The sequence below is a fragment of the Puma concolor genome, chromosome B4 (genome assembly GCF_028749965.1).
Source record: "Puma concolor isolate L17-30 chromosome B4, mPumCon1.1.hap2, whole genome shotgun sequence".
Classification (NCBI taxonomy): domain Eukaryota; kingdom Metazoa; phylum Chordata; class Mammalia; order Carnivora; family Felidae; genus Puma; species Puma concolor.
In genome coordinates, this window is record NC_141673.1 from 37,076,318 (window position 1) to 37,102,683 (window position 26,366).

The 26,366-nt window shown below is 34.4% G+C and overlaps 1 protein-coding gene across 9 annotated transcripts in view; it reads right to left on the minus strand.

The window, feature by feature from the left end:
* The window catches only part of METTL25 (methyltransferase like 25), a 163,418-nt gene that overhangs the window by 57,343 nt on the left and 79,709 nt on the right, over window positions 1–26,366 (minus strand). For 7 of the 9 annotated variants that reach the window (XR_015253459.1, XR_015253460.1, XR_015253456.1 and 4 more), the window contains exons 6-9: window positions 25,481–25,575; window positions 21,576–21,605; window positions 17,797–17,870; window positions 4,268–4,361 (exon numbers count right to left, since the gene is read on the minus strand). Coding sequence is in view for 3 of the 9 variants with exons in the window: in XM_025926605.2 (XP_025782390.2) it covers window positions 4,268–4,361; window positions 17,797–17,870; window positions 21,576–21,605; window positions 25,481–25,575 (293 nt within the window). In the remaining 6 variants the exon portion in view is untranslated. Of the gene's footprint in view, window positions 1–4,267; window positions 4,362–10,029; window positions 10,819–15,419; window positions 15,840–17,796; window positions 17,871–21,575; window positions 21,606–25,480; window positions 25,576–26,366 lie in introns of those variants that run through there. The other 2 variants (XM_086712719.1, XM_086712718.1) reach the window with 2 other exon arrangements.

A 26,366-nucleotide genomic window follows, 5' to 3' on the forward strand; every position in this document is an offset into this window, starting at 1 on the left:
TTAAGTCCTATTAAAATACTTCTTTTATAAAGAAGTAATTGAATGCTACAAGAAATTTAATGTTTCATTCTAAGAAATTCATTAATTATAAACAGTAGACTTACTGTAGCTGATGTTCTGCCACAATTTACGGTTTTGAGTAGTTACAGAGTTAGGCTTAACTTTACTATGGAATCTAAACACTCTGCTTAAATAGACCTATATTTTATACTGGGCTGAAGTTATATCACCTATAAGTGATTAGAGTGAAACAAAATGAAAGATCAAGGCGGGGTACTGTTTTGAATAAAACGTGTTCAAAATATAAGAACAGAATCATTGCTTCTTCCCCACTTTCCTTCATGTTTCTCGGTGTAACATCTAAAATGCATTTAAAAAATATATGGGGTTTATAATAGAAATGTTACATGACTGCAAATTGAATCACTAAGACGACAAATGCTCGGACACAGTGGACCTCAATGGGGGTGGTGAGAAGTGAGGATTTTGCACCGCCCCCTCCCCCCCCCCGGGGAATTTTTGGCAATGACTAGAGACTCTTTATACCATTAGGGTTCTACCACTGACATTTAATGAGTAGAGGTCAGGGATGCTGCTAGACATCCTTCAAGGCACAGGACAGCCCCCCACAATAAAGACTTACCCGAATGTCAGTAGCGCTGCCAAATCCTGCTCTAAGAGAAAATGCCAATGCGGTCTCTCACAACTGACTATCGGAATTATGGGCTAAGCTTTTAAGCTGTGTATGAGCCACTTACATATCCAGCATATGCAGCTTTGGCCTTCTTTGAAATGATAATTTGTCTGGGAATGTTTTCTGTTTACTTCCATACATTTAACATGATTTCTTATAACTAAAAATGTATCCAGAGCATGTTAAAAGAGATTTTCTAGACACTTTACTTGCTTACATAGTTTTGAATATGAAGAGATTTGCTTTAAAAGTTTAGAAAAACACCAATGCATTCACACTTCCAATTATATACATATATATGTTTATCAATAAATTATTAGATATTATGGTATATTTAATATCTTAAACTTTTTTTTACTTTCTTTTAAATTTTGAGAGAGAGAGAGACAGCAGGGGAGAGGGGGAGACGAAGAGAGAGTCGTAAGCAGACTCCACACCCAGTGCGGAGCCAACATAGGGCTCGATCCCACAACTGTGAGATCATGACCTGAGTTGAGATCAAGAGTCGGACACTTAACCTACTGAGCCATCCTGGTCCCCCTTAATTTTTTAAACTTAAATTGTTTTGATACTTTTCAGTGTTTAGACTCTCATGTGAAAATTCACTTCATTTTTTTAACCTTTATTTATTTTTGAGACAGAGACAGACAGAGCATAAACGGGGGAGGGTCAGAGAGAGGGAGACACAGAATCTGAAACAGGCTCCAGGCTCTGAGCTGTCAGCACAGAGACCGACGCGGGGCTCGAACTCACGGACCATGAGATCATGACCTGAGCCGAAGTCGGACACTTAACCGACTGAGCCACCCAGGCGCCCCTCATTTCATTTTTAAAATGAAACCATACACAAATCTCTTTTCATTGTGCTTACTGTCAAAACTTTAATTTGAGCATCGATACTTGATTATGTGGGAGAAAAATAATAGGAATTTGTACTGGGTCAAAAACCTAATTTTGGTTTATCCTTTCCAACTAGTCTGATCTGACAGATACAACTTTTTCATTCCTCTTGCTTAAAATTAAAATCAACCTCCCACACACAAAACATGTACTCATCTATTTGCTTCCTTTCACCAGTGTATCCTTTTAAATACCTTACTGTTTTGCTCTATACCTTCTTCCCTCTAAGTCCTCCAGCTTGGGTTTCTTGTTCCTTTTCATCTTCCAACCCATTTTATCTGATATATTTGTTCTTAATGAACTTAAATAGTTTTAGGAGAAAATCAGTGGGGCACTATTATTGCCTTTATTAACTAATACAAGGAATAATTTAAGACTGATTTTACATGGTGATACTTATCTACATTAGTCTTTGTTTCTTTTGTTTTTACTTTCATTTCTCAGTATAGTGGCAGTTAACACTTGAGGTTTTGACGTTAGCTGAATCTGTGTTCAAGTTCCACCTCCACTAATTGCTTTGACTCTGGCAAAATGACTTCTCTTTTTTGACACCTCTCTTTCTAGATCTTTACATTCGTAATAATTATAGTATCTACCATAAGTGTTTTTGTGAAGAGTAAATGAGATAATGTTGTGATGTTCTTAGCATATAACTACCACATAACAAGTGCTTAGTAACTATTAGCTATTATTAATATTCCTTTCTGTAATACAATAAGGAACATATCAAGGAACATTTACTATGGTTATTATTAAAGACAAACCTGGGAAGAGAAAGCTATCAATAAGGATAAGTAACATTCTTTCTGGATTTTTGCTACTTAGTTTTTGGCAAAGGGTAATATATTTTTAGTTTATTTTTTTTATTTTTATTTTTTAACATATTTTTAGTTTAAGTAAAAACTTAGCTCTTCATCTGTGAAAATAACGCTTTGGTTTGTGTGCTTGACATTACTGCAAGACATAAAATTGAGACATGGAACAAAGATATACTAAATAAGACTAACTGGAAGGAAAACCTGTCTGATTTATTAAAAACACTTTTTAAAATTTTTATTTATTTTTGAGAGAGAGACACACAGAACATGAATGGGGCAATGGCAGAGAGAGAGGGAGACACAGAATCTGAAGCAGGTTCTGTGCTGACAGCTTAGAGCCTGATGTGGGGCTCGAACTCACAGACCGTGAGATCATGACCTGAGCCGAAGTCAGACGCTAAACCCACTGAGCCACCCAGGTGCCCCAAAAACATTAAAAAAAGAAACACTCAGAAATAAAGGGCACCTGGGTGGCTCAGTTAGTTAAGCATCGGACTCTTCATTTTGACTCAGGTCATGATCTCATGGTTCGTGAATTTGAGCCCCATGGTTGGCAGTGCTGACAGTGCGGAGCCTGCTTGGGATTCTCTCTCTCTCTCTCTCTCTCTCTCTCTCTCTCTCTCCCCCCCTCTACCCGTCCTCCCGCTCAAGAATGAATTACAAATAAATAAATAAATAAATACCCAGAAATAAAATGACTAGGACAAAAATTATCTATTGTCATTCATTTATGTAAGACTAGAAGGACCTTTGTTTGGTGACTAAATAAAAATATTGACAAGAGTCATTATCAATTGTGTTATTACTAGTAGAACATATACAAAGATCAGAATAAAAATATACATAAAACTCAATATTATTAATTATAATATTAATATAAAAGTGTACTAACATATAACATTTATAACATATAATAAAACTATATATAAAAACTAAATGAACTAAAACTTCTGTTTGCATTTACTATGTAAAAACATTGTGCTCAGTATTTTACGTATATTACCTCCTTTGATCTTAAATCATGAGTTAGAAGTGCTTTTGAACAGTTATTTTATAGAGGAGGGGTTTGATTATTAACAGTCTAATGGCTGTAAATAATAAAGTAACTGGGGAGTAAATGAACAACTGGTAGAATAAATAACAATACTTTTTAGCTTTGATACAATACAATCATATCTGTACCACCTTTTCAAGAAATCCATTTCATTCCTTTAAAAAGCTATTTTATTCTTTATTTCCATTTATAATCAATTCAAAATACCAGAGTGATCCAAGTTCAACTTAATATTTTACTCAATAACGCATTTGAATTGAGAGTTTATTTTTTTTCTCAGTGTTAGAATATTTATTACTACTAGCCAACCAGCTTACCACTTTATCTTTGACATCAAACTCTCAATTATTAGCTTGGGCGGCCTATGATGTTATATTTTCCAGGATTCTCCCATTCAAAGGCTTTTAGAATTTAAGATTTTTAATTTTAACTAATTATACAATCTTTAAATAAATGCAGTTTTTTGTCTCATTACTCTTACCTTACTTATAATTCCCGTTTGTTCTGTTATCTTGTTTTTAACTCTGTTTTGATTTGAGAATTAATACATATTACCTGAATAAACCTAAAGGGGGAATCTCTCAAGAGATGTACAACAGCAAAGCACCCACATTGACTGGAAAGGTGAACTGGAATAAAGGAAATGGTGGTATGGTTTCAATGTAATGTAGATGTTTCTCACAAATGGGAGGAAAGTAGAAGGCAAATTATTTTGTATCATCTCAATTCATTATTCCATAGAAGTTCTTCTGTTTTGTGTTTTTTTTTTTTTTTAAATAAAAACAGCAATCATATACTGACCTTGGACTCATCTAACCCAAGCTTCTTTAGAGACTTTCTGGCATAGTCCAGAAAGGAAGAGGATTTGGAATAAATTTTACCAACATGCCGATCACTGCAAAACAAAAGTAAATCACTTTTTAGTTTTTCCAGTTTAAATTATAGATGACTGCAAATTAAATCATGAAATATTTTTAAATACCTTCTGTGTACGTGGCACAAGCTTCAGATTTGATAAAAATGTGTTAATATTTTTATAAACATTTTTAGGTTACATATTATAAAGTGTTTAAGATCTGCTTCTGAGAATTCCTTCAACACACAGTAGTGGGAAACCGTATTAGGAAGACAATATATGAGAAATAACTTATCAACAGTATTCAAAAGCTTAATTTTTAAAGGAAACTATAGGTCTTTCAAAAGTTTCCATTATGCTATAAAACACACTTAATTTTATTGGCAACATTACAGTTCATATTTCATTGCAACACCTGCTAATGGTGGTGATAATTCAACAGCTATGCAAAGAGAACTCCTTCAATGCCAGCCATTAAAACACCATATGCTGAGTTGGGTCTGACTTGATCTCATTTATGCCCTGCAGATTTTCACTACAGTTTAAACAAAATATCATGAGATGGTTTTGAATTTAAATAATGAAATGTGAGACTATCACATCACATAATTTGGGTTGCAACTGAGGTAAAATATAAAAATCTAGGGAATAAAAAATTCACCACTTCCAAGTTATCAAAATCAATGAATAAAAGCTCATTTACTCTTGGTAATATAAATATTAATCCCTTGATTAATCAGACATGAAGTTCCTTTGAACTTCGAATTCTTCCTTTGAAATATATCTCAAATATATTCTTGCAGCTCCATTTCTAGATGGCCACCTCAATTCCACTTATTAGTACTTCATGTCCTTTAAGATTGAAGTCTGTCTCCTTCCTTGCTGCCTATATTTTCACGATAGTTTCTTAGAGGAACATTTTTATGTATTACTTCCCCACCCTCCAAAATTTCAATACACCTGCCATTTCTTGGGATAAATTTGAAACTCCTTAATTAAGCAATCAGGGTTTACTATTTTCTGGCTACACCCACATTTTCCCATTATAATCCAGAATTCAGTTTTCTCTACTCATTGTTTCAGACTATTCTACATATTTATGTCTTGGTGCATTTGCTCATTCACTCACTTCCTAATGGATTATAAGGTTCTCTACTCTCTTCTTCTGCTTAGTTAAGCTACAGCCATCTTATATGACTAAGCTCAAATTATGTATTCTTTTTGGTAATATCACTAATATCATGTTTTCTAGTTTTGAATTTCTACAGCCCGTATCCTTTTTCCACTCGTGTTATTTCATCACTGCTTTGAAATAATAGTTGTTTGAATAGGTATAGGTTCCAGAAAACAAAACTTGTATGTTTTATGAGTTTTTGTGTAATTATCAGATCCAAAACATAGTTAGGTATCTTACGTATAACAGAATAATAGATATGTACATCTTACATAATACAGGTGGTGAAAATAAAAGCAGGAAGAGCAATTAGGAAGTTATTACAATAATCTAGAGGAGAAGTTTAGACCAGAGTAGTGACCCTGAGGATGGTGAGAAGTGGTAGAATTTTAGACATATTTTGATGGTAGAGACTACACAGTTGTTGAAGGACTGTATCTACTCCGTGTGAGAGCGATGTTGAGTATCTTTGCATGTGTCTACTGGCCATCTGGATGTCTTCTTTGGGAAAGTGTCTATTCATGTCTGCCCATTTCTTAACCGGGTTATTTGATTTTTGGGTGTTGAGCTTGATAAGTTCTTTATAGATTTTGGATATTAACCCTTTATCAGATATGTCATTTGCAAATATCTTCTCCCATTATGTAGGTTGCCTTTTAGTTTTGCTGATTGCTTCCTTTGCTGTGCAGAAGCTTTTTATTTTGATGAGGTCCCAACAGTTTATGTTTGCTTTTGTTTCCCTTGCCTTCAGCGACATGTCTAGTAAGAAACTGCTACGGGTGAGGTCAAAGAGGTTGCTGCCTGTATACTCCTCTAGGATTTTGGTAGTTTCCTGTCTCACATTTAGGTCTTTCATCCATGTTGAATTTATTTTTGTGTAAGGTGTAAGAAAGTGGTCCAGTGTCATTTTTCTGTGTGTCACAATCCAGTTTTCCCAACACCTCTTGTTGAAGGGACTGTGTTTTTTCATTGGATATTCTTCATGCTTTGTGAAGATTAGCTGACCATATAGTTGTGGGTGACCATGTAATTTAGAAACATGGGGTCATTAGTGCCCCTGACAGGGTGATTTGATGGACTGATGGAAGTAAAATCTGACTGGAATTCAAGAATAAAAGGGAAAGAACTTTCAAAGGACTTTTTCAGTAAAGAACAGATAAAAGATAGTTGAATGGGAATCTGGAGTCCCCAAAGGATTTTCAGAATCTGTGTTCTTAACCACATGTGCTCTTATGACACATCATTTCACTTAATAAAAATGAAAACTGGCCATCATGGAACTCACTAGGGGGTAGAGGAGCAGACACAAACAATTAATTGTACTGTCAGGTTCAATCAGAGCAGTAAGTCACAGATTAAGTCCTATGGCAGAAGAGAAGAGGGTGAGAAAGAGAAAAGAAAAGTATCAGAGAGGTCTAACCTGGGTTTTAAAGAATGCCTAGATTCCACCTGCCAGAGGTTGTGGAAGGAAGGGGTGGCAGAAATGAGGAGAATATTCCACGTAGATAGAGGAGCTCCAAGGAAGCATACAAACCATAAAATTAATTGCATGGGAAATGATAAATAAGCCAGTGTACCAGGACATTCTGCATGGACAGCTTCTTGGAGTACAGAGGAGGGAAAATGGGGTGATGGATTAGGCTGCAAAGGATCTTAGTGACAGATCAGAAATGGCCTTGAATGCCATAATAAGGATATTTCAGTTTTTGAGTGCAAAGAAAAGGAATTATCAAACATTCTGAAGTTAGAAAAGTGACATGACTGTTTCTGAAAGACAAATTATGGAACTTGAAGAACAAATTAAAAGGGGGCCCTCTGTCAGAATAAAGCATGGTCAGCATGCTAAAAAGGAATTAGTATTCTTTCTTTTAATAAAAGTGAATGCAGTAGATCTAATTAAAATTCTACTCAAGTGAATCCAACACCACCCACATGCTTTTCCAAAAATACAATTGTAAGAACATGGTTTACATGTAGCACTCCCCAAAGAAGCAAAATTAGTGTAGGAAATTTTAGGAAAATGTGAAGTAGATGTATACCAAATAAGTGAAAACAAGCACATGCAGGACAGAAAGTGACAAAATCCAGTTTCTCTATCACTACAAAATACTTCTAAAATTAATTATTTTGTGCCTTTTTTATGCTAATACATACTGAAATACTTGAGATCCACATTTTGCTGAAAATGGAGACTGGTTAAGGGAACTCTGAAAATCTTCAAACTACTCTTAAATTTAAAAGATACAGACTTCCTAACTTCAATTTGGCCACACATAATGGATTAAGTAGTTTTAATTTTGTGAGCCAGTTTTCATGATCTGGTTTATAACTTTTTTATTTGATTACAGCAAAACAAAAATAAAAATTAAAGTAGGTAATACAACAATTATAGGTATCAAAAATTACAATATTTATTATATAGCTGATACCATATTGATCATGAAATAATAACTGAGTAAAGTGTATATATTTTCCTGCTCTCTTTCCAAGTGTTTGAAGAGATTTTTACATCATGAAACTCCTTTGGTATTTTATTCCTCTTAGAAAGTTTCCAGATAAGGACTTATTATAAAATGAAGAGTTTTCTATAAATTATTGAATTTGAAGATATATGTTAAATGCTCAATCACAATTAAAATTAACAGAGTAAAAATGCTATATTTAAGTCCATGAAACAGTTCAGTTCTAACTTTAGGCTATAAACAATTAAACTTTTAAAATAGTGTTTCAGATATTCTAAGAGTATGTCACTTGAAAACTACTTTAGCTAACAAGGAGAACAAATTAAGCAAAATTAGAAAGATGTAATTAGGCAATCTTATTTTCTGCCTTTAGTGTTCACACTTTAAAAAAAAAACTTGAGGTATAATTGATATATAACATTATATTAGCTTCAGGTATACAACATAATAATGTGATTTTTGTATACACTGTGAAATGATCACACGTCCAGTTAACATGCACCATACATAGTTACAAAAACAGTTTTTTTTTTTTTTTCTGGTGATGAGAACTTTTAAGATTTACTCTCTTAGCAACTTTCAAGTATGCAATACAATATTATTAACTATAGCCACCATGCTGTATATACTCAAATGCCCCCCCATAGGACACTAAAATACTGAATCTTGCTTGTATTTACCATTCTTACATTTTTCTTAATTGTTTGACATATATTTATACTCCTAAATAGTTATACAGTTGTGCTTGTTCAAATTGTATAAATGGAACCATCTTGAAGTTTTTCCTGTGACTTTTATATGAACAAAATTTGTCCACACTGATGCATGCAGTTGTTATTCATGTATTTTTACTTTGGCATAGTATTATTCTACTACAATTTATCCATTTTTTTATTAATGAACTAAAGTTCCTAGATTTTGGCTCTTATAAACATTGCAGCTCTGGATTATTCTTGTATAAGTCTCTGGGAATACATGTGGAAGAGCTTCTAGGATATATACATAGGCATGGAACTGCTGAGACAAAGTATTCTCAAGTTTTGTAGGTAAAACTAAGTAGGCAACTCGGCATTTTCAACCTTATTAGGCAACGCTAACTTGTTTTCCAAAGGAATAAACTAATTTTTTTTTCTCTCACCAGCAATGGATGGTTCTAGTTGCTCTGCATTTTTGCGATCATTTGTAATTAGCAATCTTCTAAATTTCTGCCTATTTAATGGTTTGAATTGGAAAAACCTCAATCCTCCTTCTGTGTTTCTTCTTTCCTCTCACACTTCTGACTACTAGCATACTCACAACACTTCTGACACCAGATGTGTGGCGTTTCTCCACACCCAGCAATTCTGTGACACCAGCTGGGTATTCTACAAATCAGCTCAACTCCGGTACTGTCTACCTAGAGACAGCACTGATCTCACAAGGTAAGGGGATTACCTTCCCACTTCAGATGCCAACTGCAAGGACTAGTTCCCCAGGTTACACACAGTCTGTCCAACCTGACAAAAAACTGACCTTCCCCTCCCCTTTACATTTGGTTATTTGGTAGAACAGTTCACAGAACTCAAGGAAACACATTTCCCAGTTTATTAAAGGATAAGATAAAGAATACAGATGGACAGCCAGATGAAGAGGTGCATAGGACAAGATCTGGGAGGGTTCCAAGCATAAGAACTTCTGTTCCGGTGGAGATGGAGTGTGTCACTTTCCTGGTAGGGGGGCATTGTGTTTACCAACCTAAAAGCTCTCCATGTGCCATACTACTGGGATTCTTGTGGAGGTTTCATCACATAGGCATGGTCAATTATTAATTCAATTTCCAGCCCCCTTTACCTTTCTGAAGAAGGGGCGGAGGCCTCAAACTTCTAATCATGGTTTGTTCTTTCTGGTGACCAGCCCCAAGCCAGGAGCCATCCAGGAGCTTACCCAGAATTACTTCATTAGAGCAAAAGATGCTCTAAGAGTCCGTATCACTTAAGAATTTATAAGGGTTTGAGGAGTTCTGTGCCAGGAACAGGGATGAAGACCAAATGTATCTTTCTTGCTACAAATCACAGTATCACATGGTTATAAAGATAATATCCTATTGTGGTTTCATTTTACATGATCTTGGTTACTAATTAAGATTGAGCACCTTACCCAATGTTCATTAGCCAGCTGAGTGTCATCTTTGTGAACTGAGTAATCAAGTCTTTTCACTATTTTTCTTTATCATAGGTTAATTTTTCCACAAATTTGTAGGAATTCTTCACGTATTTTGGCTACTAGTCTTTTTTCATAGGGCTTCCAATTAGTTTCTAACAGTGGACACTTCCACTCTTCTGAAAACAGTTCTTAATATTAACGTGATTGAATTTTCAATCTTTTATTGTAAGATTTGCAGGTTCATATTTAGTTTGAGACACCCCCTCCCTCAATGTCATAAAGATATTCTTCAATACTATTTTCTGAAAGTTTTATAGTACTGACTTTCATAGTTAAGGTTTTAATCCACTCTGAATTGATTTTTGTGTTTGTTGTAAAGCAGGGGTTCAGATTTTTATTTTTTTGTGTAGTAGTCAGAAGAATGGTCCACCAAAGATATCCATATTCTAATCCCCAAAACCTATACATACATTATGTTACATGGAAAAAAGAAATTAAGGTTGCAGATATAATTAAATGTTCTAGTCTGCTGACTTTAAAATAAGGAGAGAATCCTGGATTATCCGGAGGGCTCAAGGTAATTTCAAGGATCCTTTAAAGAGGAAGAGGAAGGCAGAAAGGAAGTCAAAATTACAGAAAGATTTAAAGATGCTATGCTTCTGGCTTTGCAGACTGAGGAAGGAGTCATGAGCCAAAGGATGCAGGTTCCCTCCAGAAGCTGTCAAAGATAAAGAAATGGATTATCACTTGGAGCCCCCAGAAAAAACACAGCCCTGAAAATACCTGACTGTGGCCCAGTGAAACCCATTTTGGACTTCTGACCTCCAGGGGACTAGATAATAAATTTATGTGGTGTTAAGCCATGAAGTTTGTAGGGATATGTTACAGCATCAAAGGAAACTAATACATTGTACAACTGTAAAAGTAACTACTGTCCTAGCACTATCTAATGACTCCCCCCTCTTCTCTCTGATGATCAAAACAATATAACAAAGTATGACTGCTGGATCATATGGTAAGAGTATGTTTAGTTTTGTTAGAAACTACCAAACTGTCTTCCAAATTGGCTGTCTCATTTTGCATTCCCACCAGCAATGAAATGCAAGTTCTTATTGCTCCACATCCTTGCTAACATTTGGTGTTGTCAATGTTCTAGATTTTGATTTTCTAACAGGTGTGCAGTGATAGCTTGCTGTTTAATTGCATTTCTCTGATGACATATGATGTAGAGGATTTTTTCACGTGTTATTTGCATTTCTATCACTTTTTATTTCCTCCTGTATCTTCAAACTTAATCTGGGATCATTTTGCTTCTGGCTTAATTCTTCAGTGCTATCTGCTGGTAGCATATTTGCTGTTTTTGTTTGTTTGTTTGTTTTGTCTGAAAAAGTCTTTATTTCACCTTCATTTTTGAATACTGTACATTGTAGCCTATTTTCTTTCAGTACTTTGAAGATATCATTAACCTGTAGCTTCTATTTATGCTAAGAATTTACCTGTCAGTTTCATTTTGGCTCCTTTGGAGGTATCTCCAAAGATGTCTCTTATCTCCCTCCTCTTTCCCACCTCTGGCTGCTTATATTTTCTTTGCCTTTGTTTTCATCAATTTTACTATGGTGTACCTAGAATTTATTTTCTTTTTTGCTTCTCCATGGAATTTGTGTATATCTTAAGTTTATTGGACTTACGTCTTTTTTCCAATATTGGAAAATTCTTAATATTGCTACTCCCCTATTTTCTCTCTCCTTTTTTTCTCAAACTGCAACTAATATGTTTGTGAAACCTACTCACTGTATTCTCTACGGCTCTTAGTCCATCTTTTGTATTCTCCATCTTTGTTTCCTTGTGCTTCACTGTGGATATTTTCTTCTGATCTGTCTTCCAGTTCACTAATTATTTCCCCAGCTGTGTCTACAATGCTATTAATACCACCCACTGATTTCTTAATTTCAGTTATTTTATTTTTTCAGTTACAGAATTTTCACTTAGGTTATTTTTTGTATGCTTTGGTTCTCTGACAAAATATTTTTATTTATATGTACATATTAAGTATAGATTTTTTTTATTTTAAGATAATTGTAGGTTCACATGCAGTTGTCGGAAAGAATTCAGAAAGATTGTTATTCCCTTTGTCTAGTTTCCTGAAATGTCTCATAATGGGATCTTGCAAAATGATAGTACAGTATCACAACCAAGATACTGACATTGATGCAATGATGTTACATAAGGATTACTCATGCTGCTGTTTTATAGCTACACCCAATTCCCTGCCATCTCATTCTTTCTCCCCCAGAAACTACTAATCTGTTCCCAATTTCTATGATTTTATCACTTCAAGAATGTTATATAAATGGAATCACACAGTATATAACCTTTTGAGACTGGCTTTTTTCTATTCAGTACGATTTTCTGTAGTTTTCATCCAGGTTGTTATATCAATAGCTCATTCCTTTTTATTGCTGGGTAGTATTCCATGACATGGATTAGCAGTTTGTTTACCTGTTGAAGGACATCTGGGTTGTTTTCAGTTTGGGATGTTATGAATAAAGCTGCCATAAACATTCATTTACAAGTTTTGTGTGAAGATAAACTAGCCTCTGTCGATACTTTGTTAGTGCTAGAACTTCCAGCTTCCCACATCTTCTCCACCAATACTGTGGTAGGGGTGGCCTTGTAACTGCTGGGCAATGGTGAAAATCCTGACTCTACTAGGCCTTCTCTGATGCCATACTGGTGGGGAGAGAGTGTAAAACCATTTTACTGCTGGGTGGGCAGGAAGTCCAAATTCCCACATGGTCTCTGACACTGTGGCTGTAGTGGTGGGGTGCTTGTTACCTCCTGGTGGTAAGGAAATCCTAGTTTCCTACTTGGCCTCTCTGACACCATTCCACAAGGAGTGTTCAGGAACCTTATTACAGCTTGGCAAGGATGAAAGTCTGGGCTCTCCAATGGGTCTTTGCTGAGAGTGGGATCACAATTTTTTATGTGGTTTCTGGCTGTAGTATGGGAGGTTTGTCTGAAGGTTTTCCTATGCCTTCCTCTTTCCTGGTCCAGGTATGTATTTTTTTTTTTTGTATGTGCCTACTGGCATTTCTGGATTGCAGTTTACTTCAGCTCCAATACAAGGTTTTTAAGGCAAAAAGATAACCCAGGGAACTTCCACCATGTTGCTCCTTGGGTCCTGAGATCTTGAGCTAGTTTGTCTTCTTCTTTCTAAGATTCTTTCTGAATCTTCTATATTTTATAGATAGTTCTAGATTTTTAATTGTGATTACCAAGAAAAATATAAAAAAAGTACAACCGCTCCATTTTCCCAAAGTAGAAGCTTCTCAAGTTGTTATTTTAAGCTTTTCTCTAAATTCCAATGAGTCCATTTCTGTTGCATGTGGTTGATTTACCTTGGTTTTTGGTCATGTTGTCCTATTTCATCATATGGCTGGTTATTTGGGGTTGCTTGCCAGATACTATATACAGCAAACTTTAGTGATAGTTTGAGCCTGCATATATATTATTTTTGTCCAGAGAGGATTTGCCAATAGTAGGCAGCTAGAAAAATACTCTGAAATACTTTAATCACAGTTTCAGATAATTCTAAGTGGGGCTTTAGGCCATTTTAGGACTGTTTCATTTATGGTTTACCCTCACTCATAGAGTGGATCTAACTCAAGGTAAGAGTGGTGTGCCTGGCCTATGGAGTCCTCCTCCTAAGGCAGGCCATGAACTTTAACTCTTGTCTCACTAGAACTGTTACTTTATTGAAAGCTGTGCTCACCCTCTCTGTCTACTTTGTTAACTGTCAGACAGCTGCCTATTCTATACAGATGCTTCTGGTGAAATGCATCCCCTAGAAGACACAGGGCTTATGTCTCTTGATTCCCATCTTCTCCTAGGTATTTGCCCTGTAGTAGTTCTTGCTCTTGTTCTTCTTCTCCATCTTTGTTTTTATTTTTATTTTTATTTTTTGCATCAACAAGAATACTTTAACCTTTAAATCTGACATCAACAAAAGATGCCTGTGTCTTTTCCAAGTCTCTTAGGATAGGATTCACTTCAAGTATGAATAAACTAATTTCATGAGACACAGTGACATTCAAGTCCCCACATAAACACATATCTTTTTTTTTCTAGTTTTACTGCAAATAATTGGCATACAAGTTTAAGGTGTATAGCATGATGGCTTGATTTACATATATTATGATATAATTATCACAATAGGTTTAGCTAACATGCCCATTTTTTAATATAGATACATTTAAAAAAAGGAAAAAAAAGGAAAAAAAATCCCCTTAAGATGAGAACTCTTAGGATTTACTCTCAACAACTTCTATATATTGCATAGCAGTGTTATAGTCATTGTGTTGTACATTACATCCTTAGAGTACCTATTTATCTTATAGCTAAAACTTTGTACCTTTTCTCACTTTCCTCCAATTCCCCATCTCCCTACCCTCTGCCCCTGGTAATCATAGGTCTCATCTCTTTCTATGAGTTCGGTGTTTTTTATTTTGGTGTTGTTTTTGAGATTTCACATATAAGTGAGATCATACAGTATTTGTCATTCTCTGTCTGACTTATTTCACTTAGCATAATGCCTTCAAGGTCCGCCTATGTTGTTGCAAATGATAGGATTTCCTCATTTTTTAATGGCTGAATAACGTTCCATTATCCCTTCATCCAATGAAGGACATGTTTCTATATCTTGGCTAATGCTACGAACGATGGGGCTACAGATATCTTTTTGATTTAATATATTCATTTCCTTCAGATATATTAGCAAAAGTGAAATTACTGGATCATCTGGTAGTTCTAGTTTTTATTTTTTGAGGATCCTTTACTCAGTTTTCCACAGTAGTTGTACCAATTTATAATTCCACCAACAATGCACAAGCGTTCCCTTTTCTCCATATCCATGCCAACATGTTATCTCTTAGTCTTTTTGATGATGGCCATTCTAACAGGTGTGAAAGTAATCTCAATGTGGTTTTAATTTGCATTTCCCTAATGACTAGTGACGTGTATTCGTACATGTACTTGTTGGTTGGCCTTTTGTCTATTCAGGCCCTTTGACCATTTTTAAATTTTTTTGTTGTTATCAAGTTGTAGGAGTTATTTATATATTTTGGACAGTGACCTCTTATCAGATATATGGTTTGCAAATATATTTTCCCATTCTGTAAGTTGTCTTTTTTTTTCTTCTGTGTAGATGATTTCTTTTGCTGTATGGAAGCTTTTAAGTTTGATGTAATCCCATTTACATATTTTTATTTTGTTGTTTGTACTTTAGGTGTCATATCCAAAAAGTCATTACCAAGACCCATATCAAGGAGCTTTATTCTTATGTTTTATTCCAGGACTTTCATGGCTTCAGATTTTACATGAAAATCTTTAACCCATTTTGAGTTAATTTTTGTGAGTGATATAAGATATGGATCCAGTTTCATTCTTTTACATGTGAATATCCAATTATCCCAGCGCCATTTATTAAAGAGACTATCTTTTCTCCATTGGGTATTCTTGGCTCCTTTGCCAAATATTGGTCAACTGTACATGCTTCAGTTTATTTCTGGGCTTTCAATTCTGTTACATTGGCCTCTCTGTGTTTATGCCAGTACCATCCTGTTTTGGTGACTACAGCTTGATATCAGGAAGTGTGTTCCCTCCTGCTTTGTTCTTCGCAGGAATTCTTTGGCTACTCTGACTCTTTTGTGGTCCATATAAATTTTAGGAGTGTTTTTTCTACTGTAAAAAAAAAAAAAAAAAAAAAAAAAGCTACTGTGATCTTGATAGGGATTGCACTGAATCTATATGGCTTTTGGTAGTATTTACATTTTAACACTATTAATTCTTCTAATCTATGAACATAGGGTATCTTTCCATTTATTTGTACCTTCCTTGACTAGAATTAGTGGGAAGTTGACTTTGGTTTTTGGATAGACTGAATTTGATATATCTGTAAGGTACTTAAGTGAAAGAGGTAAGAGTGGATACCTGATTCAAGATATTAGTTGTGAGGGGGGTGCCTGGGTGGCTCAGTCGGTTGAGTGTCCGAATTCAGCTCAGGTCATGATCTCACAGTTTGTGAGTTCAAGCCCTGCGTGGGGCTCTGTGCTGACAGCTCAGAGCCTGGAGCCTGCTTTGGATTCTGTGTCTTTCTCTCTCTCTGCCCCTCCCATGCTCATATTCTGTCTCTCAGTAATAAATAAACGTTAAAAATTTTTTTTAAATAAAAAAAAGATATTAGTTGTGAAGGTAATTCCTAAGAGAAAGAGGATATATTAAGAGACAGGAGCTGAATATAAAAATATTAGCGAATGAAGATATATATAGGAGGTGAGTTAAGAGGAAAAACCCTTTAAGTAAATAGGTGACAATGCCAAGTAGGGGGGAAAAAAGCCTCAGAATGTAACTTAAGGGAAGATAACGAGGAAGAGAGTCTGGAGAAAAAAACCCAATTATCAACATTGTCAAATGTGGCTGAATGGCCAATCAGGCTTTGGAATGAAAGCGTTTATAATAAATACCATCTATCTTCTGAGTAGTAAAAGAAGCAGGAATGTGGAGGGCTGGACAGTGTAATTTTTAAGAGAGAAGAAAGATTCATAAAAAAATGGAGACAATTTTAAGTTGTCATTGGAAGAGATAAAAAAATTTATAAAGAGATTTGAGGTCTCAAAAGAAGCAGGCAATCAATATCTGAGTGGACATAAATTTGCAAAATTTTGTGATTTTTTCCAACAAAATCAGTATCTTGTGATGAACTCAAGAGAGGGAGCTAGTTTTCAGGAAAGCATGAGAAATTCATTTGTAGACAATTTTAAAGATTCGTAAACATATGGAAAATAAAATGGAGTCTGCAATAAGATTTGGAAGTTAGTTACACAGAAATAATAGTTTAAGCCAATGGTATAGTAGATATTTATATGTCATAATTTCTATCAGTAAAAAAAATAGGTTATTTTATTTCTTACAGAGAAATAATAACTAATCTAAAACTAGTTTCTATCTCTGTTAAGTGTGGATTCATTTTTGAGAACTTTAAAACTGTCCTATTTTAATCTGAAGAATAATCCTATTACAACCAAATGGTTATCAGAATCCTAAAATTGTAATTAGCAAGAGGATATTCATGAAATTTGCCAGACTTGCAAATGTATGCTTGAGTACAGCAGTTACTGAACCAATATTATGGAAAAATTCTCCCATTCCTGCCTCTCTGTATAAGCAATGCATTATTTGGAAAAAACAACAGCAAACAAAACATGTGCAGGGCTATTATTTACCAGTAGTACATGGGCCACAATTATTTATGATCAATTTCTGTTCTCATTAGTTAAGTGTTTAGGCTGTACTGGTTGTGAAACATTTTAAATGTAACCCTTGCTATATGATAACATTATATTCACTGAACTACTTATATATAACATTTCATTACTTCTAGAATTTTAAATTATAATTGACCCAGACTATTTTATCATTACACAATGCTTCAGGACAAAAAGGAAACATTAGAGCCCCCACTTTAATAATGATTAATCTAAGATACAGTTGCTGCATACTTCTTTGTTACTACTGACATTATGCTCAAATTCAAAGCTTCTTTTAAAAAAATAGTGATGTTGAATATATTCACCTAGGCTAAAAATCACTTCACTTATAAGACAACAGAGTTATCCTTATTAAAATAAAATCCTCCTACCATTTGGTGATTCCATAACATTCTTTAATAATATCCTGAAGGACAGCTCGATAGAAGAGTGATTCAGTAGGCAGCTGAAAAAAATGTAGATAAATATAAGCACAAGAAACAAATAAAAAACATAAATCGAATCAATACTAGAGAGTCAGGAACATAAGTGAATGTTAGAAATCTGACTTTATTGCAAAACATAGAGGAAACTTTTATAATTTTTCCATTCTAAGTTAAATTGTTACCCTGAGGCTAATACTGAGGAAGCAATTCTGCATGAAAATAGAAGAAACTATAAAAGAAATGGTAGTGAATGGGGGAAGACACAGCACAATCAAACAAAAATGAGCTAATGTCCCAAATGCAGTGCATTCAGTTAAAAATGTAGAAATAAACTTTCATGACCAGCAAGATCAGCTCTGGAGCCAAAAAGAGAGCAGTAAGGTAGAATACGTGCAAAAGAGAAGTGAACATGGATTTGTCCTAATGGTGGTGGAACAGAGATCATATCACCTAGGATTCACACCCAGAAGGAGAAGATACTATTGTAAGTAAGGACATGCTAAAAGTATGTCTGAGGTCTAAAAGATCATAGCATTGGCTACTGTAGAATTGAAAAGGGCATGTCTTTTTGTCCCTCAGGAAGGATATAGGATTAGGTATCCATGAAGGTTTTCCAAAGCAAAGAAGATATGGATGAAGAGAAGGGCCTCAGGGAAGCATGATAGTTTTGAAAAAGTATAAAAGAAAACACTTCACTGAAACAAGGGAAGGGGGCACTTAAACTAAGAAACTACAAAAGTCGCCCAAACTCTATCCACATCCCCACAGAACTCTTAATGACAGTGTAAATAAATCCAATACAAAATAATATCAGCAACAGTCCTGCTTCCATGCAGTTTCTAACGAAAAAAAAGGGGGGGGGGAAGAAAAATGAGCCAGAGTGGAGGGAGGCCAACAATATTGAATGGTCCTGAGAAGGCTAATAAGGTGAAAACCCCAAACTGTGCAATGACTGGTAGTTTTAAAGACAGAGTTCAGTACACTGTACAAATTCCCTGAGTCAAACTTCTTTCGCTTTTCCTTCAGAGCACAACATTGTTATTTTCGTCTGTTTTCAACTAGAATATGTTTGGATTCAGACGGAGTCTAGCATAAAATACAATTTTGCCTGTGTGCTCAGATAGAAAACTTACTCTACTGCTCCTCTCCCCATCTGACCTCAAGTTCCTACACTGTGGGCCCCAGGTGCTGAGGCTACAAAAAAACACAAGTTGGGAGCTGAGGGTGAACCATTATTTCTTGCATCTTCACCTAATGGCACTGACTTCTTAAATCACTGGAGAATGTCTGACTTGCAGGATTTTGACAGAGCACTTGGAAAGGGCACGTGTTATATCCTTCCAAGATGGTGGGGATAGTGGGGAGGGTGATTCTAGTCCGAAATGGTGTTAGGAATACCAAAGTCCCCAGTTCAGCTCCTAAAATAATGCACTGAAAGCAGACATACTTGAATACTCATAAGAAATTTGTAACCTTCAAAAGGTATACTTCTTAAATAAAATCTCTTTCTAAATGCAACGCCTTGACGTAAGACAAACTCTGATTTGTAAACTTTCTTTCTAGAAGACTGCTCCAAAACATATCATTCAAAATTTTCCATCTCTGCACATATTTTTCATTTGGCATTTTTTTCATTTTGAGTAATTCTTTTTGTAGTACCAAAAATCTCTATCATCCATCCCTTCCTTCTCCCCATATCCCTTCAGTTTTCTCACAAAAATGCTGAAATCCTCTTTCATATATTGACACCTATTTTTCTATTGACATTTAAGGCATTTTTAGAAATATATTATTACATGAAGTAAAATATTAGTATTATAAATGGTTTATAAAGTTCTTAACTTTTTATTTAGTTAGCTATACAATAAACAGGAACTTTAATTTTACATGAATTTTCTATGAAACTTCCAAAAATAGTTGAGCTGGTATTTGAACTGAAGAAGCCTAGCTCTGATGTCCACATATAAAGCCATGATGCTATATGGCCTCTTGGACACTTGGGCAGGGATGGTGTCATTAGTTTTTATTCAATACTTCAGTCAGGAAAAAAAATCTTAAAAATAAAGCTTTCCATACCTATGCCTTTGAGAAAAATTATATAAACGGTATCAAGGTAATTTAGAAAATAATGTATATTTATATTGTTATTACAAACTGGTTAAAGATGACAAAAAAAACCCAAGAAATGCATTTAAACAAGAGATCATACAGAAATGCAATGCACAGAGAAATAAAAACAGGATAGAATAAATCATCATTCCTTAGTTATCCTGAATAAATAAGAGCCTTACAGCTGTTCGCTAAGAGAAAGGGAAGAGAGTTATGAAGTGCCTTCAAACGTGCATTCCTTGGATAACTGGGTCTATCCATCCTGGTAAATACAGATGGAGGCATGTGGGAAGGGAGTCAACATCTCCCCAGCACCCTGTGTCTGACAATTCCAAGAATAAACTGGATGTGGCTCAGAGTTTACTTTCTCTCCTTCACAAATGATAAATCAACCTAACACTTTAATGCATCTTAAATCAGAGGGAGCAAAAAGCACACGCTTAAAGTATATATCTTAGGCATGAATTTTACAGGTCTAGTGGAGACGGCACTAAGCTGGAAGTCAGTACTCTGCAATTAATTAAGGGAGGTAGAATGCACTATTAAACTTCTGCTGTGTATCATGTTCTCATGTAAGTTTGGGATAATACCCAACTTATAAGATTGACTGTAAACATGAATAAGCACTTGGGAAACTGAAAAACACCACAAAATGCACAGGGACATTATGATGAAGGCTCTTTTCTCTTCCAGATCCTAGGGAACCACAAGGCTTATAAGCAGTACAACTGCAAACCAGCAGTTTGAGACGAAAGCCCACATACCTCAACAATATGCCCTAATGCCTTTAAAAAAATCAGCTTTTACCAATTTTTAGATAGGAACAACAAATATATTTAAGAAAAAAAGTTCTTAGCATTGAGCCTGGGCCAGAGTAAGCACTCAGTATATATTTGTTGCTATTATCATTTTAAATTATAATTATTTTAAAAAATTCAAATTGACATATTAATGTTCCTTGAAAAGAAGCAAAAAGAGATTTCTAACATTTAGGTCCAACAAGAAAAATCCTGTGAAAAGCTTAAAAAGAACAGCTAAAAAAACTTTTAGAAATTCCTAATATGTTTCATCAATCATAAAATAGAGAATAAGGCAATTTTATGGATATTTTGGGGGATATATTTAACTTCTGTTTATATGTGCAAGTCCATTTGGCTATTTCAACTAATGACCAATCAAATTAATAAGGAAAAAAGTTAAAAAACAAACAAACAAAAAAAACCAACAAAAAAACAATGCAGGTCTGTGTTTTGGACTGTAGTTAAAAAATAAATTGAATGCTATACTGTGTTTATCTTTGCTCCAACTAAGCCCATAAGAGTCTGATAGTCAGCAATAGCAGTCTTTGGAAATATTCATAGACTGTTTAGTGTATTATGAAGAAATGACACATTAGTACAAGAATATAATGTGGACATTTTCTTAAAAGTTCAATTTCCTTTTTCTGGAAGTTCACTTCTCTTTTAAAGAGAAACTTCTAGAAAATGTACAAATTTGAATATGAAGAGGTGACAAGAAGACTCAGGTTTTAAGTTCATCAGCAGGTCAAGTAAGAAGAGTACTTTAAGAAAACTATCCTGTCCATCTGCTGTATTAGAGTAAACACTCGTACTTACCCCTTGGCCAACCGCAACCCGTTCCAATGCCTTTAGAGAAAAAATAAGGAGAAAAAAGTAAGACAAAGACTGCTGGTATATTTAGTCTTATCTTATAAGACTTATAAACACACTGTATAAAGGCTTATAAAAGTGACATTTAAAAAGATTAATTAAGTGATAATGTGTAAGTTTACACATTTACAAGTGTTAATATCATTGAGGAATGTTAACCAGTATAGTTGTATACTCTAGGGTTGATTTATAATAGATGTGTGTCATGTACACAAACACATACACACCCAATTGTATATACTCCTTGAATTTTAGAAAGAATAAGAAAACGAAAGAAATAAAAGAACATGGTCTTGGCTCACTTTTAGCTGTTTAGCTGAAACAATCAAATCAATCCAAATCTATTATTATATGTGTGTATATAATAAACATGTTTATATACTACTTCTAAGTGTATTCTCTTCTAATTTTTTATAAACATATAGTTACCTTTTATTATACAAGGTTTTATTGAACAGATTATAGCTGAAAATTTAGTTTAGAATAGTATGTATAGTTTTGGTTGGCCTGGTCTACAAATTCAAATCAAAGTCACATATGATCAAGTGCCCAAAAGAGGAAGAATACATATTTTTACAATTTTCTACATAGCTGGTTTTACATTTATATTTATTTAAGATCCAGATGATTTTACAAAGTATTTCCTCATATTTCCAGTAAATATGCATAACCCAACATATATAAAAGATACATCTGAAAGATTTATCATAGTTTCAGTATGGAATAAATGCTTCTAAAACTTCCATTTTTAAGAGACATACATTTCTACATTTATGAAGTTTTATAACTGAATTACATTAATATTTCAATATTTACCTTTATTTTTAAAATTTTAATTAGAAAATATTTCAAAATAGAGTAGTAAAATATAATAGATCTACATAGGGGCGCCTGGGTGGCGCAGTCGGTTAAGCGTCCGACTTCAGCCAGGTCACGATCTCGCGGTCCGTGAGTTCGAGCCGCGGTCCGTGAGTTCGAGCCCCGCGTCGGGCTCTGGGCTGATGGCTCAGAACCTGGAGCCTGTTTCCGATTCTGTGTCTCCCTCTCTCTCTGCCCCTCCCCCGTTCATGCTCTGTCTCTCTCCCAAAAATAAATAAACGTTGAAAAAAAAAAATTAAAAAAAAAAAATAATAATAGATCTACATATACTTCCTATTCAATTTTAGAATACCCATGTTTGCTTCAGGTTGCTATTCTTCATTAATAATAACTGTTAGATATAGCTGAATCACATACTTTTAAAACTGAAAGACAATTTACAGATTATCCTGTGTAAGTACAATTTTTGCAGAGGCACAAGTTCACTGGCAAGGTAAAATAAGTTGCCATAGTTGTATAGCTAGTTAGCAAGTGAGCAGGAAGTAAAAGCTTGTTCTTTGAACCTTACCTTCACCTGCCCTCATACCATTAAGATTTAGTGGGAAAATGAGTTCACTGTATATAAGAAGTTGCTTCGCAGAAATTATTTGAAGAAAAAATTTATAATTCTCCAAAGACTTGAACGATACCTTCACCTAACATCTAGAGCCAGAGTTTTAGGAATACAGGAGCAAATTATTATATAATTTTCATATTAAATTAAATAGCAACAGGCCCAGAATAAGTTTATTACTGAAGAAAACATTGATTTTCTTTTACAGTACTGTCTGTGCTCATTTCAGATTAGATTTTTGTGTTACAGCTTTGGCTAACAGGCTGAACTGAATAAAGAAACATGGGTTTTTAATAATAAATTGTTTCGTGTTGATAAAAGTGTCTACTTTTAGATAAGAATAACTAGTTAAAAGTAGTCAATACCAAGACTACTTTTAGTATGTGTTGCTGATGACGGACTTTAGAAATACAAATGATAAATTTTGGTTACATAATAAAAGATAACCAGGTAGGTGATAAGAAGTTTCTTGCAAACATTAGTATTTTTCTTGGCCAATAAATAAAGATAATGAAGAAAATATATACCAAGTGTTAATCGAAAATATTTTGCAGTTTTATCAGGCTTAAAGTATGCTGACATGATTGTGCTAATCTAATTAAAGTTTATCTCTGGTTAGTACCCTTAACAATTTTTCAAAGCATCACCAGAAAGTTCTCCTTTCTCGATCTCTTTTTTTTTTTAACCCCTGTAACTTTGATTATTTGTGGAAAAGGTCAGTTATGGAGTAAAATACAATTAACAAAAAATACATCAAAAAAATGTTCCTTAGCAACCAAAAAAGAAGCCAAGGTAGTCAGGGACTTCAATGGAGCCAAGGAGAGGGGCATTCCATAGGAAGCTCACATTGGGCAGAGAAAGTTATTAAGTGCAGTGTGGTCTATACATTAAATATTCTAAAATTTATTTTTCAAAACCTCTTCTTTATGTTTCTTTGAAAGTTTATTTTTATAACAAACATTTTTGTTTTGTGGGTACCATATATTCTTTTATCTCTGTAAGGGATATTAATAGTTATTTTATATTATTTTATTTTGTATAGTCTCCATTTCCTCCAAGTTGCTTTTCTTCAGTTTTTCTGATCTCTGTTCTTTCATGTTAGATTTTCCTTATACATCTAGTGATCCTTGGCTGTCTGTTGATAATTAAAATGGGGGTATTGTAAATGTGATTAGAAGTACTGTGCTTATGAGTGAGGACTGTTACTTGTGGGCTTTATCATAAAGGTGACATGTGTCCTGCTTTATTGTAAAATCCCTGATGCCAGCATCATTAGGTCTTTTTTCTTAGGTTAGTCAGATTCCCTAATTTCTTGCCTGAAGGGTATAATCCTGGCTGCTGCATTCTGAGAACTAAGTCATTTCAAGAATTACTTGTCACTATAACATGACCCCGAATAAACATTACTAGCAGATATAGTGAAAGAACAAGATAATTTCCAAGAAAAGCATTTTAAGAGGACTTTAAAAATTATTATTTGAGCATAAATAGATTTCTATGATAATACTAGGATCTGTGACCTAGAACACTGGTGTGCTATTTTTTATATTGCTGTATAAACTGGCAGAGAAATAATGGTCATAGAATAATTAATTTATCTTGGGGTTGGACATCAAACACATTATTTAATCAACTATATTTGAAATTTCTAATGACAAAAATAACTTAGATGTTTTAATGTGCACCTATTCTTTATAAACTAACATAACACCATGAACAGAGAATACCACAGGTTAAAGTGTTCTAGGTGTAAGGACACAAGCCAAATAAGGCATATTAAAGGCTTTATTTAATTAGATAGTTACTTCCAGGTACCTTATTAATATCTTTCCCATTCTATAAAAAATTAGGAGGGGCGCCTGGGTGGCTCAGTCGGTTAAGCGTCTGACTTCAGCTCAGGTCATGGTCTCACGGTTTGTGGGTTGGAGCCCCGCATTGGGCTCTGTGCTGACAGCTCAGAGCCTGGAGCCTGCTTTGGATTCTGTGTCTCCCTCTCTCTCTGCCCCTCCCCCACCCATACTCTGTCTCACTCTCTCTCAAGAATAAACATTAAAAAAAAAATTAGTAGACCAAATGATCTACTATAAACACATACAAACATACCACAGAACTGTGAATAAAGCGCTGAACTAATTCGGTGTTTAATACTTCATAGCTGGTACATTTTATATGGTAATTAAAGTAATTATATATAAACAATTATATGTAAAAAAGTATAACTATAAATTGTTACCACACTGCATGTAAAGTAGATAATGCTGGAAGGGCAAGTCATTTTTTAATCAAAATTTGCAATGCACAAAAGCATTAATAATGATGCTCTGCAAAACTTGGCATTTAATTCATGATATCAGCCAACAATAATAAATTCTGTAACATCTGGATAAAGTTCTTAGTCCAGAAAAAAATATAATCATACCAAACATGCTGACATTCTGGCATTACGACCACAGCACCATCTCTCTTCCTTTAAATAATGGCACATTGGAAATCCCCACTTGTCTTGGGTGCTTTCTGCAGATGGAGGAAAAATATGGATTATTTAAATAAGATTCTTCCTCTTTCAGTTAAAGTAAACAATCTATTGAGAAAGAAAAGCAGTTATTGAGAGAGTCAAACAGTAGTTAAACATGGAGGTAGTAATGTTTAACAGTTCATTCCAATCTGTTAATTGAAAGCATATTAATGTTATGAAAGTGGTATTTTCAACAACAGCTGTTTTGTGTTTAAGCTCTAGGTCTGATACTAACCAATTTGCCAAAATTATTTTTTCTAAGATTTAGCAAGAGCAATTTAAAATGGAAGTACTCTTTATGTTCAGTGTAACTATAGGAAATAAGTAATGAGATTCTTGCCATTTATTGCTGACTTGACTTTCTAAAAAAAAAATGATTTATTAAATGAAATTTGGCAATTTATTATAGAACAATATTAATTCATCCCTAACAATGATGAAGCATCAATTATTTTTTCAGCCACTATATTCACTTTCCAGAAAAAGAACAGCTGTATAAGCTCTTCTTTCTTCCTTGTATTAACAGGCTGCAATATTTTCAATTGTGATTCAGTTTGGCTCAATTGCATATATGGTTTAAGTAACAACAACAAAAATCAACATTCACGGTTTAATCACACATATCTTTTTCCCAACTCACTTACAGAGTTGTGTACATGATTTGCTGATGTTCAAACCCTTAATGCAAAACTATTAATTACACAGGGGTTTTGAAAAGGAAAACAAATGAGTTTCTTTTTTAAATTGAAGCCTGGAAAATAAGAGCTTAAATTTTATCAAGACTATGACA